The 16,068-nt window shown below is 41.9% G+C and overlaps 1 protein-coding gene across 1 annotated transcript; it reads right to left on the bottom strand.

Moving 5' to 3' along the window:
* Positions 1-967: 967 nt before the first annotated feature.
* On the bottom strand, positions 968-14,939 carry LOC135551731 (lysine-specific histone demethylase 2). Its single transcript, XM_064982934.1, has 21 exons — positions 14,755-14,939; positions 14,330-14,478; positions 13,900-14,021; positions 12,671-12,760; positions 12,448-12,559; positions 12,205-12,318; positions 12,065-12,103; positions 11,763-11,955; positions 11,088-11,272; positions 10,146-10,316; positions 9,990-10,064; positions 8,036-8,173; positions 7,610-7,781; positions 6,708-6,835; positions 5,469-5,600; positions 5,050-5,124; positions 4,815-4,931; positions 3,232-3,357; positions 2,930-3,052; positions 2,633-2,785; positions 968-2,073 (listed from the first exon to the last, which is right to left on the bottom strand). The coding sequence occupies exons 1-21, from the start codon at positions 14,768-14,770 to the stop codon at positions 1,990-1,992; spliced, it is 2,514 nt and encodes an 837-aa protein (XP_064839006.1). The 5' UTR covers positions 14,771-14,939; the 3' UTR covers positions 968-1,989.
* Positions 14,940-16,068: the final 1,129 nt, after the last annotated feature.

Below are 16,068 nucleotides of genomic sequence, written 5' to 3'. Positions count from 1 at the left end.
TCTTTTAATTAATTATAAGGCATTTTTATCACTTTACAAGATCCCTGTAACATCTAAAGATTTTTCAATTGTTTTAGATGCCATTCCATCTGGTGTTGCTTTATTTTTCATTAAATCTGTTGACTCATCAGATTTGTTTTTCTTTTAGTCCATCCAACAACAGTAGAGCTCTACGAGCCTTGTTGGAATGGTTTTATTGATAAAATCTTCTTTGGGAAAAAGTTTGGATGTTACCACACACATACCTACTTATTAATAAAATTAGGACGTTTAAAAAATATATATTCATAAATATTATCATGCCAACCACTATATGAAGAAATTTAAGAAAAACATAAATTCAAATTGTACCTTTTGTAATGACCACCGAGAAACAGTGTTGCATCTTTTTTTGCATTGTATTCATGTAAGGAATCTGTGGCAAGACATCAGTAGATTTATAACTGAACACATTTATGAAGATTTGAAACTATTGTGGAGAGATGTACTGCTTGGATTCTTTTTTAAGTTGAAACAATTTTAAGTAATTCATTTAATTATTCTTTCGGTCAAATTTCATATTCACAAATGTACATTTACAAACAAAACTTTTTATCTTACAAAAAAAAAAATGGACCTATATTTTAAATAATCTACCAACAAAAAAAGCTGTTTACTCCTTGTGTAATGATAGAAACCAAATGTTCTTTATTTACTCCCCCCAATTGCAATGAAAACAAATTTCTATTGGACAAATTACAAAACCTCCCCATGTCGAATTATAATTTACTTCAGTTTGCTTAAACAGCTTCCATAGAATATAAATGGTTAATGCTTTCCGTTGCAAAACATTTTTGCAAAAGACTAAACGTTTTGCAACGGACTCTGACTAATGAATACACCCCTGTAGCATGCAGTGCACTACGCAGCTAGTGACAAATCAGTGCAGTCCATTAAGTCTCAATTAAGTGAGTAGGTCATAATGTAGTTAGTTTGGTTCATTTATTAAGCTACACATGTTTAATAAATGTCATTTTCAAACATGGTGTCAGAATATAGACAGAGGAACATGATAAGTGTGGTTGCCAACTAAAGCCTCAATAACCTGGAAAGAGAGAGAGAACTGTCAAATGTTTTCAACTTTTCTTGCTAAAAACAATGCAGGTACAACTAATACCCAATTGAAGGCTACACTAACTAACCAGTCACTCTGATTAAAGCCAAATGACCCATCCTTATTTGGTGTTTTTTATTTGGCCCAGTTTATGAAAATGTGAATTATAATTAATTAATTAATTAATCATTACAACAACAACAACAAAAAAACACTAATGCAGAAGTACTCATTTACATAACGTCTCGACTAAAATAATATTAGTCCTCATTATCCCCATACACACACACTGGAACATTAAAAGGGCAGCAGGTAGCCTAGCGGTTAGAGCGTTGGGCCAGTAACCGAAAGGCTGCCGTTTCAAATACCCAAGTCGACAAGGTGAAAAATCTGTCGATGTGCCCTTGAGCAAGGCACTTAATCCTAATTTGCTCCGGCGACGTACCACTATGGCTGATCCTGTAAAACAACACATTTCACTGCACCTAGCTGGTGTATCTGACTATAAAACATTATTATTTTTTAAACATTTTTTAAAGCCATTAATGATGTGTGATATTGACAAACAAATGGCGAAGATCCATATAGAATGCAAATACCGTTGAACCATTTGTACATCAAAATGAATTGTTTAGGAGCATACGTGTGCTGCTGATCCTGAATTATAGTGATCTCCAACTAAACCAACCGAGATGCGTCATATTTCACTCATAATAACAGAAAAACTTAACCATAACATTTCAAACAGCATTATAGCCATCTCTGCTCACACGAGGTACTGTACACACAAGAAGAAGACACCACTTAAAGAGGAGCAACTTGGGGAACGAATGCTTTGCTCTGTACAACGTCGATGTCTTTATGCTGGTATCGTGTGACTGCTCAAAGGGAAGGAGTTACAAAGCAGCTATTTTACTTGCTTCTCGGACGCCACTCAAATAGGCTCCTGTTACCGTCTGAGGAAAGTGCCTGTTGGTCGCCTGAAGATAGACAGACAGGAGAAAAACTAAATGTTAAATCAGGGGCCGTATCTATCAACCGTCTCAGAGTAGGAGTACTGATCTAGGATCAGGAAAGTGCCTGTTGGTCGCCTGAAGATAGACAGACAGGAGAAAAACTAAATGTTAAATCAGGGGCCGTATCTATCAACCTTCTCAGAGTAGGAGTACTGATCTAGGATCAGGTCTCATCTGTCCATGTCATCTGATTCATTGTGATCTAAAAGGCAAAACTGGTCCTAAATTAGCAGTCCTACTCTGAGATGCTTCTCATGGATGTTCTCTTTCAAGTGAAGGCCTGTAGTAATGCATTGGTATAAGATACAGGAGGCTGGTGGCACCTTAATTGGGGAGGACAGGCTCGTGGTAATGGCTGGAGTGGAATAAGTGGAATGGTATCAAATACATTAAACACACATGGTTTCCATGGTTTCCAGGTGTTTGATGCCATTCCATTTGCTCTGTTCCAGACATTATTATGAGCCGTCCTCCCCTCAGCAGCCTCCACTGGTGTACGGTGATAAAAGGGGTCAGGTCTTACCTCCCCAGCAAAGAACACCTTTCCTTGCACATCTTCAGCAATGATGTCATAGGCCTCCCCGCTGCCCCCCGTCTTCACGAAGCTGTATGACATCTGAGACCACATGTCTCTGCTCCACCGAGTCACAAAGTAATTCACCGGATCGGGGACCTCCTACAATGGAAAAATACGTAAAGATACAGGTACAACATTATTTATTTATTTGACATTTATTTTTGTACACCTTAAAAATGTCACTTGTAGTAGTCCTAATGTAATGTGTGGTTTTCTCTTCAGAGTAGACAGTCGTTCTAATACCTGCTCCTTGAAGAGTTCGCGCAGCACCTTCATGCACTGATCAGTGACATCTTTGTCCTCCATGTCCCTGATAGAAGGCACAGCTTCACCACTGATGACAGACATCAGGACACTCCGTTTTCCCTGCGGAATGGGCCAAGACAGGGACACATCTTTGCATACATCCCTGTCCACAATTCAACAGGTTCAACAGCTGCCTCTAATGTCTACATAACAGCATTTCTCTCCTTTGAAATAACAGATGTTTACATAGTAGTTAAGGAAGTATAGCTAGAGTACAAAGATGATTGCTGGTAGCTCACCTGTGGATCCATGTCATAGAACACACCAAACATCCCTCTCTTGTCAGGACTGGGTGGAATGTGGCCGAAGTAATCTGCTCCTTGGATCTTTCCGTCCCAGAAGCGAAACGGGAACTGCAGAGCAACCTGAGAGTAGGAATGTGTGTTAAGACAGTTTCTGAGGAAGACAACTTGTCTGTCGAAACGTTGGTCATCAGGTTATTACATTATTGCATCTGAGCTCCGAGAGTGAGACGGTCTCCTTTTCTGTTTCAGGTGTTCTACTCCGCTAGCCAGCACCTCTAATACACAGGTGTTCTACTCTGCTAGCCAGCACCTCTAATAAACAGGTGTTCTACTCCGCTAGCCAGCACCTCTAATAAACAGGTGTTCTACTCCGCTAGCCAGCACCTCTAATAAACAGGTGTTCTACTCCGCTAGCCAGCACCTCTAATAAACAGGTGTTCTCCTCCGCTAGCCAGCTCCTCTAATAAACAGGTGTTCTACTCCGCTAGCCAGCACCTCTAATAAACAGGTGTTCTACTCCGCTAGCCAGCACCTCTAATAAACAGGTGTTCTACTCCGCTAGCCAGCACCTCTAATAAACAGGTGTTCTACTCCGCTAGCCAGCACCTCAAATAAACAGGTGTTCTACTCCGCTAGCCAGCACCTCTAATAAACAGGTGTTCTCCTCCGCTAGCCAGCACCTCTAATAAACAGGTGTTCTACTCCGCTAGCCAGCACCTCTAATAAACAGGTGTTCTACTCCGCTAGCCAGCACCTCTAATAAACAGGTGTTCTACTCCGCTAGCCAGCACCTCTAATAAACAGGTGTTCTACTCCGCTAGCCAGCACCTCTAATAAACAGGTGTTCTACTCCGCTAGCCAGCACCTCTAATAAACAGGTGTTCTACTCCGCTAGCCAGCACCTCTAATAAACAGGTGTTCTACTCCGCTAGCCAGCACCTCTAATAAACAGGTGTTCTACTCCGCTAGCCAGCACCTCTAATAAACAGGTGTTCTACTCCGCTAGCCAGCACCTCTAATAAAAGGTGTTCACTCCGCTAGCCAGCACCTCTAATAAACAGGTGTTCTACTCCGCTAGCCAGCACCTCTAATAAACAGGTGTTCTACTCCGCTAGCCAGCACCTCTAATAAACAGGTGTTCTACTCCGCTAGCCAGCACCTCTAATAAACAGGTGTTCTACTCCGCTAGCCAGCACCTCTAATAAACAGGTGTTCTACTCCGCTAGCCAGCACCTCTAATAAACAGGTGTTCTCCTCCGCTAGCCAGCACCTCTAATAAACAGGTGTTCTACTCCGCTAGCCAGCACCTCTAATAAACAGGTGTTCTACTCCGCTAGCCAGCACCTCTAATAAACAGGTGTTCTACTCCGCTAGCCAGCACCTCTAATAAACAGGTGTGCTACTCCGCTAGCCAGCACCTCTAATAAACAGGTGTTCTACTCTAGCCAGCTAGCCAGCACCTCTAATAAACAGGTGTGTGTTTCTTTCACCTCCAGATCATTAGGACAGTTTCTGGTGACAGGGTGAACCAGTTTCATTTACATCACCCAGACTGTGTCGCAGCTCTAAACCCTTACCTTTTCAATGAGACCTGCACCAAGACTGTGGATGGCTTTCAGCTTTCTCTCGGGAAGAGGAGGGTTGAATTGAATGATATTCTTCTGGAGTAAAGTCAATGGGATTGTCACCAGAACCTAAAAAAAAAAGACCAAATAAATGTTCCCAAAACTACAGGTAAGAGTGGAGTGTCAGGGAAGACAACTGTACTTTAACATGCATGATTACTCTGTAAATAAACAAATGAGTTCTTACTTTCTGTGCTGTCCACTGAGTCCCATTGGATGAGGTAACTTTGACTATATCCCCTGAGTAATCGATAGCTTGAACCTACAATCAAACAAGTGCACTGTGATTGTGAGGCATCGCTCGAAATGCTTGAGTACAAAACACATTTGAGAAACCTCTCACTTGTATCTAACTATATACCACAACCAAGATGAGAGGAGAATGGGCAACGAAAGGAACATAAGGAGATATTATTGGGACGCACACTAAGTGTGCACTTGTTCACACATCTAAAAAGCATTGAATTGTTTAAGGCATTGGCTAGTAGGAGTTTCCAACATATTTGTCATACCAGTCATTTCCTTTCAAATCAGTGAAGGGAAGTAGACAAGTACACACTTTGCGAGGAAGGAGAGATAATTGGGACATAGTATTTGATGGCTCACCGGGCTCTTGATGCGGATGTCGAGGCCCTCGGCCAGTTTGTTAAGCACAGACGAATAGCCCTCTGTCAGCAGTGTATGGTCTCCTGAGAACTGAGCAAAGAACTCATTGTGGTCCCAGGATCGAGCCGACACCTGCGAACACACACACACACACGGACTAAATTCAGGGGTTAAAGCAACAACAAAATATCCCATGACTGAAACTTAAGACGATCTCAGATGGATTGTCTGGGGACAAGTTAACCTAGACTTTCATGTAAGAACATCATAACCATCATGCTTTCAGGAAAGAGAATCATTTTGTACATGTACCCTGCTTAGGGGGTCCGGGGTCCTCAACGGGATAATGTTTTTCACAAGGACTGAGAAGCTCAGTTCTGATGACTTAAAAAAAACATTCTACTCAAAAAAAGCATGAAAATAAAATGACGCTGACACCAATATAATTTAATTTCCACTTCCAAAAATGGGCCCAATAACTATTGGTAAAAATGATATTAAAATGATTAACATATTGGATCATTCATAAAGCCTATGCATGGTCTATATTATCAGGTAGGCTATCAGGAATAAGCATTAGCACCTGTAGCCCAACTGATGTCATGGCTATAAATTATACATAGGCTGAAGCATGGGGTTGGTCCATCTGCATTTACCCCAGAGAACACCACCCTGATTGTTATTATTCATTTATTATAAATACATCATTATTCATTAGTATTCACTTGACTTTTTTTTCTATTACAAAGTATATCACTGCCCTTTGAAGGCAACATTGCCCATTTTAAGAGCTCTGTTGTACAGTTGCACCTAAACCATTCTTGAAACTCTGGTAGTATCAACTGCATTTGTAAAACTACGCCACTCGCAATTGAAGGAGTATAGAAAATAACCGTGGTAGTCATGGAAACCTGGGATCCCACTCTTCTTTTAGGTCAAAGGTCAAAACTTTAACCCCTGACTATTTTTTTATTTTACCTTTATTTAACCAGGCAAGTCAGTTAAGAACAAATTCTTATTTTCAATGACGGCCTGGGAACAGTGGGTTAACTGCCTGTTCAGGGGCAGAACGACAGATTTGTACCTTGTCAGCTCGGGGGTTTGAACTTGCAACCTTCCGGTTACTAGTCCAACGCTCTAACCACTAGGCTACACTGCCGCCCCAACTATGTTGTCATGACTCTCCTAAGGTGACTTCATGGACTGTCACACAGGATAGGAATGATCTCATCCTCAGACCTGGTCCAGTGTGCTTCCACAGGCATATTCCAGGTTGCTGAGATGGAACTGAAGCACTTTCTCCTCCAGCTGGCTGAACTGGACCCCAGACTCCTGAAGGAATGTCTTGTAGACCTCCTGGATTTTCTCTGGAAGTGAAAATTGTAAAATGATAGAAACTAGAAACTGACCAAATGTCTATCACTACTTTGTACTTCATATATAAGCAAATCATTGAGTGACTAGGGTTGCAAAATTACGATACCTGTCCCAAAATTCCCAAGTCTTCCAGAAATCCTGGTTGGAATATTTCTGGAATCAGGAGTAAATAAATATAAATTCTGTGATTATTCTAAAAGCCGGGTTTATGCTACACGATTTTGCCCCATATTTAGCTGTCCCAGACAAGTTGAGATCGGAGACAAAATCCCCCGGTCTGTGCTACAGCATTTAGCGTGTGACCCCTGTCCGTGCCACAGCGTTTAGTGTGTGACCCGTCTGTGCCACAGCGTTTAGTGTGTGACCCGTCTGTGCCACAGCTTTTAGCGTGTGACCCCTGTCCGTGCCACAGCGTTTAGTGTGTGACCCCTGTCCGTGCCACAGCGTTTAGTGTGTGACCCCTGTCCGTGCCACAGCGTTTAGTGTGTGACCCCTGTCCGTGCCACAGCGTTTAGTGTGTGACCCCTGTCCGTGCCACAGCGTTTAGTGTGTGACCCCTGTCCGTGCCACAGCGTTTAGCGTGTGACCCCTGTCTGTGCCACACCACTACAGGAAAGGTGGTTGTTTAAAGTGAGAGGTTAAGCGATGTTAGGATTTTGAAAGTCGTGTAGTGAACCTTAACCGCTATTTCTGTAAAACCTTGGAATTTTGGGGAAAGTTACCAGATTTCGCAACCATAGGAGTGACCACAAAATGTGTTGTACCTCCCAGAGGAGTGTCCTGGTTCTGAGACTTGTCTTTCCTCCATTCTGACACCACATCCAGGATGGCGTTAAAGTGGAAGTCCATGCGCTTATCGATGGCCGGGTCTGTGGCACTCCCTCCCTCCTGGAACAGGTCACACCTCTCCCCCAGCTTGTGCATATTAATGCTGAGCTACATACAAGAGAAGCAACTGAGTATGTGAATACTTGTAGGACCCGAAAGACTTCAGAGGCATCTATTAGCAGTTAGAACAATACTAAATGAAATGAGGCAGCAGCATAAAAAAATACAAAGTTCTTTGGTTGAACTTTGGGTGAATGATTAGAAATGTTGACATTGAAAAATCCTGTTTTCAAGGTACAGTTTGTGAGTGAATGACTGAGTGCCAGTAGTTTGTGTCAGTGTTGTTACAAAGAATCTCTCACCTGCTCACTCATCAGTGCAATTGGGTTGTTCACACAGCCATTCACAATCTGAGCCCCCCGACCCACAGTGACGCCGCCCAGCGATGTATCGTCCCACACCCGCCCTCCAATCCGCTCACTCGCCTCGAGCATCACCACCTGTGATTGGATCAAACATTTGGAGGTTAAAGTTCATGAAGAAGGCACAGCCACAGAACTCATCAGCAGTTATTCATTTAATACGTTGTGAACAATATTATGTATACCTCATTTCAGACCAAAAACATCTTATGGGTTATTATAGGAGCAGGTTCCATATCTGAATTAACCTAAAATTAGGACACCCAGCTAGCACATTTGTTTCCTTGGAAGTTGTGGAAACGTATGTTATTGATTTCCATAGGTTCTGGGAATGATTTCCTACGTTTCCTGGCGGGTAAAACTGAACATATTTTAAATGTTCTGAGAATGTAAGTAAAAATATCACCTGTTCTGGGAACATACATTTTTAGAGGTTTCAGGGAGGTTCTGAGAACAAAAATTATAGGTTTATTTGAAGGTAATTAAATAACGTTCTGAGAACATGTTCAATAAGACTTCTAACAACACTGCTAGCTTAGTTTGGGTTCACTTTTTGAACTCCAAGCAGATAGGACACATGGAAATTAATTTGCTTAGGCATTAATCATGCAAAAAAAATGTATGAGTGAGATTCAAATGTATGATCTTCTGTTGTCTATCCATGGAATTAGTCCTCTGTGCCACAAGGATGGAGCTAGCATACCATGTTTTTTTTAAACTCATACAAAGCTGTTAATTTGAATCTATTCAGGAAACAAGCACTTAGGTGGTTAGTGTTGGCCGAGTCCAATTAGTGGACTCGGCCAACACACCTGAACACACTTGAGACAGAAGATAGAGTTTTGTTGAGGCTGAAAACAGAATGTATATATTTTTAAATAACGTTCTCAGAACGTTCTTTGAATGTTACTAATGTCATCGTGTGGTTTTTAATGGAAAGTTGTCTGAGAAAATTACTTTAAATAGGACCATGAGGAAACTTGTAGGAAACGTTACGCTGAAGTACTGAAATTCCCACCTAACATGGAACCCAAACAAGCTGCGCACGTGCGCCATCGTGCATAAATGTATTTTGTCCCCCCACACGAAACGCGATCACAACACGCAGGTTAAAATATCAAAACAAACTCTGAAACAATTATATTAATTTGGGGACAGGTTGAAAAGCATTAAATATTTATGACAATTTAACTAGTTAGCTTGCTGTTGCTAGCTAATTTGTCCTGGGATATAAACATTGAGTAGTTATTTTACCTGAAATGCACATGGTCCTCTACTCCGCCAATTAATCCACACATAAAACGGTCAACTGAATCGTTTCTAGTCATCTCTCTTCCTTCCAGGCTTTTTCTTCTCTTGACTTTATATTGCGATTGGCAACTTTCATAAATTAGGTGCATTACTGCCACTGACCTCGTTCACCTTTCAGTCGCCCACGTGGGTATAACCAATGGGGAGATGGCACATGGGTACCTGCTTCAATAAACCAATGAGGAGATGGGAGAGGCAGGACTTGCAGCGCGATCTGCATCAGAAATAGAACTGATTTCTATTTTAGCCCTTGGCAAGACAGATGCTCGTTGGCTCGCGCGAGCAGTGAGGGTGCAATAATTGAATAACATAGATTCCTAAATATATTTTGCGATGCGAGCGGTGTAGTCAGCCTGTTAGGAACATATGGTTCTCAGAATGTTACGTGCTAGCTGGGTATCCTGCACCATTCCCAGAACATTGTAGGAAGTTCTGGGAATGAACATGGGACAACCACGCTCTCACCAAGCTCTAAGAAACATAAGGTTCTCAGAACGTTATGTGCTAACTGGGTATGGTCAAAACATCAAAAACAAAAATTAACACTTGAAGTAGTTCTACATTTTAAATCTTAAAATAATACCTGCATGCCAAAGTTTTGCAGTTGCCGCGCAGCAGCCAGCCCCGATGCCCCGGCTCCAATCACAATCACGTTCTTCTGCAAAGACCAACAAAAATTCTGTATGAGCTGCAGAACATAACTGGACAAAGTTGATGGTAGAAAATTAGACACACTCACGTTATGGTAGCGCTCGGGAAGCAGGGGCTGTTTGACTGATAGAACCCCCGTGTTGATCAGACCCTTCCTGGTCATGAAGAGAAGCACCCTGTCCATTTCCTGTACACAACGCACACGTACCAGCCCTCTCACAATGATGTGGGGAGCACAGTTCTGGGGTGTCAGCACCTCCTAGACATGAGAGGAAGGGACGTGTTTAATCATTAACACCAGGCCCTGTTGTGTTTAATTGATAGAAAATACATTTAATTTCTCCTAGGTCATGTAACTCCATTGTTTTTCCTCACTATTCTATTAGTCTCTCGTCAAATATAGGTATGTGACTAGATGGCTGGGTTATGTTTGGGGCGGCAGGGTAGCCTAGTGGTTAGAGCGTTGGACTAGTAACTGGAAGGTTGCGAGTTCAAACCCCCGAGCTGACAAGGTACAAATCTGTCGTTCTGCCCTTGAACAGGCAGTTAAACCACTGTTCCCAGGCCGTCATTGAAAATAAGAATTTGTTCTTAACTGACTTGCCTGGTTAAATAAAGGTTAAATAAAAAATAAAAAAATGTGAAATAACATGTGGAAAAAGAAAAGTACTCCACACGAACCGGGTGGATGCTAGTGGATGATCCAGCCTACCTACGGAGGAAGAGGAGACAGCGTGTCTGATGGAGAGCTCGAGGCCTGTCTACCAGTATCTGACTGACGTTTCTCCCTGCCTGTCTATGATCGACGCTCCCTCCGCTCAAGCTACTGACTGTCTTTTCAGTCTCTGAAGCTGTGAAAGATCATCAATTCATGAACTGACAGATCTCTACATTTCTTTTTGTTTTCAAAGCAACTTTGAGATTCTTGTTTGTAACAACAACAAAAAAATCTATTATTATTATTATTATTACTATGACGCTTCCAAAAAGCATCTAATTTAAACAGTGTAGGGCTTATCTGTCTGGCTACCTTACAGCCTCTGTGCCAGGAGGCCAGGATAAGGTTACGCAGGGCCAGGTACATGGTGGGGTCACGGGAAAACTCTGGAAACTCATAGAGCTCATCCAGCTCCATCATGTCCGGTCGCACACACAAGGCCTTCCCACACTCGTTGGGCTGGTAAAAAGGTTGGAAGTATGGACACAGCCCTGGAACTGAACACAAAGTATGAACATGTATTTAATGACCATGAGTGACGGGTGGTTCAATAGACTAAGATAATAGAAAGAAAAGTAGCCTAGACTTAAGCAATAAGGCACGAGGGGGTGTGGTATATGGTCAATATACAACGGCTAAAGGCTGTTCTAGACACAACGCATCACGGAGTGCCTGGACACACCCCTTAGCCATGGTATATTGGCCATATACCACAAACCCCTGGGGTGCCTTGTTGCTATTATAAACTGGTTACCAATGTAATTAGGTCAGTACAAATACATGTTTTATCAAATCTGGTGCTATACGGTCTGATATACCACGGTTGTCAGCCAATCAGCATTCCAGACTCGAACCACCCATTTTATTATGGATATTAACTACTTGACGATTTACTGGTTCCTTTGCTCTGGGTCGCACTCCCTTTTCTCTGTGAAGTAGAGCAACAGAGTTGAGGTGTGGATTCTCTCCCGCCCCCGATGGACTTACTCTGTGGTGGGATGGCTCTGCAGTGCTCTGCCCTCAACTCGGCATGAGAGTGGTTGCTGGTGGATCCTGAGGGGCTCATGCCCACACAGTCGGGATAGTAGGCTGTGAGGAAAGGGTTGGCCGGGCTGTCCTTAAATAACGGGGGCAGGATCAGCATGGAGTGCCACCAGCTGTCGATCACCTCCGCCACTCTCTGTGGAACACAACAAGGTTCCGAATAAGGACAAGGCTCCAGTGATACTTTAAATTGTTGACTGAAAATGAAGGAACACAGAAGGTCATTTTTAAAGACAGTCACTCACCAAATCTTCTGGCAGAGAGCACTGGTCTGGCCCTTCGGTCTGTTGATGTAAACACGTGATATTATGGCACTATCATGAAATGTCAATCAAGTTATTGTTGATTATGTTGTTGTCTCTTCCTCCTGCTACTTCCTGTTTACCTTGACATTGTTGAACTTCATGCCACAGCGATACGTGGCTGCTAGTGAGGCAGTGAGCTGGATCTCCTTGGTTAGCTGACGCCATTTCCCACAGTCTGGCTTAGTGCATTGGACCTGGAAACAAATCACAATGGAGTGAATGTGTTTGAATTACTTACTTGATGGAGAGTGGCTGCATTGACCTGAATACTATGCCAGTTAGCTGGACATTTTGGGGTTGAAAGGCAGCTGTGTTGCTCTCACCCAGTATGGAAGCTGTTGATCTGCCATGAAAGCTTTCAGACTGGGCTCACTCTTCCCATTGCCAGTCCAAACCCTCTTCCAGGATGCATATGTCTCATAGCCATCTTTGTGACTGATAAACCAGGGAAAGATATAGTCATTACATTCAAATCAACAGAGAACAGGTGTCCATGATGACATGTTTGACAAAATGACAACGTTATTTTTTAATTAGACTGTTAACCTTCTATAGTAGTGATCAAAACACTCGTTGCAAAAGTGCTCCCCGCAGGACAAATGGTACCACCGAGAAGTGTAGCCGTTTTTGGCGCACCTGAAAGAAAGACGGAGAGCAGTCAGAAACCTGTCAGCAAGTACTCAACACACTGAATGTGATGTCGTACTTTCTCTCCATTGTGTTCCAACAGGTGGCATCACTCATACGGGACACTTGTACCTCAACTGATCAGTGCAGGCAGAAACGTCACACTATTTGATGTTATACAGTGGCAGAACTGCCATACTTGCATTCTAAATAGTAGGCATACGAAAATAGAACGTATATGACATTTCTAAAACTTACTATGCTTTAAATAACAGGATATCCTACTCATTTTGACTTTTCATCTAGTACAATTCACTGCACACTATTGAGGGGGAACAAAATGTTTCTTTCCAGACGCATGTGTGTGTTTGACAACAGCTGATAATCAGAGAAGGTGACGCATTGTACCAAAATGAAGGAGCGGCGAGAATCAACGCAATTGTGCATCAGATGACGCATCCTCAGTATAGATTAGTATGTTGATATTAGTTGCTTACTGCATTAATTTGTACTAAACAGTACATTCTAAATAGTACGTAGTACAATTAGTACACAGTATGTTGTTTTAGTAAGTAGTAGGCAAAACAGATTTCGGGCACAGCTGCCAATGACTCTCTCTGGAAACCACCAGTGAAGTAAAAACAGGAGATGATACCAGATAGAACAATGAGATAGATATTTCACCAGATGTATAAATGTGAATTATCCGGTTGGCGTTTCCACTCAATACCAAATATGGTAGTGAGAGAAAGCCCAATGGCTAGCAGTGGATGGATTTTGGCCGAAATTCTGATAACTTAGTCATCGATGAAACATTTGATCTCAATACAGTTTTCTGTTCCCAAAACTAATCTGTTACAAACAGAGTGGACTACGTTTTGTAGACTTTACCCTTTGCCAAAGCTTTAAAAAACGGCATTGTTTATAAGGAGTGCAAAGGCAAATTGAGTTATTGCACACGAGCACTTCAGAGTAGGTGTTCCATAACGGAAATATGCAAATGTGACTAGAAAGCGCCAATAGGATCTCACTAGCTCGTGCTTGGCTCTAACCACCTCCTTGCTTGTTCTGCCCACTATGACTAATTTGTTCCCATTTGAAATAACAGGCTGTTGTCTATGTTGTCTAATAAAAATATTTGATGATACCTTTCAGAGGCACTAGCAAAGCACACTGGGTATGTGGCCGAGCATCCAGCCTTTTCACACTTTCTGTACTTCTTCTCAGATTGGTCCTCTTCTTCCTCTGTGTCAGTGGCTTTTCTTTTAGTCTGGAATCCAATGACAGACAGACTTCAATATCAAGGAAAATATGTTCATTACTGAAAGCAGAGAGATTGGTAAAAGGCAGGAGGCTCTTAATTAATGGGCTGGCTGGAGGCTGGATGGCAATGGGTGAAGTGAGTGAGAATGACTGAAAAAAAGGTGGTCTCACTACACCACACAGTCCCAAACTAGCCAGAGCCGACAAATCTAGTATTGTGCCTAGCTCAGGTACAATACTTGATCTGCCAGCTCTGGTTTGTCCCAAGGCAACTGTATGAAGTCTGTTTTGTCTAATATTAGGGTGCACATATACCTGTCCAGGTGGAGGATTATTGCAGCGCGTCATTCTGACGTTGACCTGTCTACCAGAGGAGCGAATGGACGACTGACCATCCCCAGATGATGACTCCATTGCTGTCCTCTTCTTGGCACGCCGAGCACCTGAAGCATTCACTGTATAATCTGTCAATTGACCACATATCATATCACTGAATGTGACCATGTCACAGCCTAGATAAAAACATGTCATAACACATGACCTCTCATGTATTATTAAGTAATAATAGATTGCCAACATGAAGCTTACGTGCTGCCCCATCGACCAATACTCAGCTGCCCAAAACTAACAGCAATGTGGATATGCAAATGTGCCGCTGGCTAGCTGTTACGCTGGCTAGCGTTAGCTCAAAAGCTGAGCTGTCAGACAATACCGTCAGAGTATGGAAATAGCGCGCTAACCTGCATCTGTCAGCATAGCTGGCTGTGCTCTCTCTCCGATTCAGAGTCTATTCCTTTGTTTGAGACGATTTGAAGAACTATTTGTTATCAATCTGTCTTTGTTGTTGTTGTTATTCTGAGTAGGAAATGAAGGCGAAGCCAAAGATAGAAACTGTGGCTAAACTGACACCAAAACCTACTTCCGGTGTGTCACAACGGGGAAAGTATGCGTTTCGAGTTTGTACTGTTTGGTATCTTCTGCTTGCCGTAGTAGGGGGTGATAACCATAGTAACGTATACATGCGTACTTCGGTGTGTCTGTCGCATTGAGTTATGTTCCGATGCCGACACATCCACATAAGTAGGTGTTTTTGTGAGATGCAGTGAAAGTAGTTATAATTCTTCCAGGTATTTGCAATGTTTTTAATGGCAACTACCTGAAAACCATGAGTTGTACACAGTGGTGGAAAAAGTACCCAGTTGTCATACTTGAGTAAAAGTAAAGATACCTTAATAGAAAATGACTCAAGTAAAAGTGAAAGTAACCCTATAAAAAAACACTTGAGTAACTTACTTAAGTATCAAAAGTAAATGTAAATACTAAAAATATACGTAGGTATCAAAGTAAAATGACAAGTACAAATTATGTAAAACTCCTTATATTAAGAAAACCAGATGGCACCACTTTCTTGTTTTTACATTTATTTAAGTATAGCTAGGGGCACATTCCAACACTCAAGACATCATTTACAAATGAAGCATTTGTGTTTACTGAGTCCACCAGATTTTTTACAAATGGAACCTTTATTTAACTAGGCAAGTTAGTTAAGAACACATTCTTATTTACAGTGAAGTCCTATAGATAAGAGGTAGTAGGGATGACGAGGGATGTTCAATTAATTGGTGTGTGAATTAGACCATTTTCCTGTCCGGCTAAGCATTCAAAATGTAACAAGTACTTTTGGGTGTCAGGGAAAATGTATCGAGTAAAAAGTACATGATTTTATTTAGGAATGCAGTGAAGTAAAAGTAAACTTTAATATAAATATATAAATATAAATAGTAAAGTACAGATACCGCAAAAAAACGTTGTACTTTTAAGTATTTTTATTTAAGTACTTTACAACTCTGGTACACAACAAACTCTGTAAAGCGGTATTTTTCACAAATGCTTTTGCAATGCTCTCATCGGAGGCTTCAATAACTAAGTTAAAAACCTCTTAAGGATCTGACATTTTTTTCAATGTTCGCCTAAAATGACATACCCATATCTAACTGCCTGGAGCTCAGGACCTGAAGCAAGGATATGCATATTCTTGATACCATTTGAAAGGA

The sequence above is a fragment of the Oncorhynchus masou genome, chromosome 13, assembly GCF_036934945.1.
Source record: "Oncorhynchus masou masou isolate Uvic2021 chromosome 13, UVic_Omas_1.1, whole genome shotgun sequence".
NCBI lineage: Eukaryota > Metazoa > Chordata > Actinopteri > Salmoniformes > Salmonidae > Oncorhynchus > Oncorhynchus masou.
The sequence above is the reverse complement of the archived record's forward strand: the minus strand, read 5'-3'. Positions and strand labels throughout refer to the sequence as shown.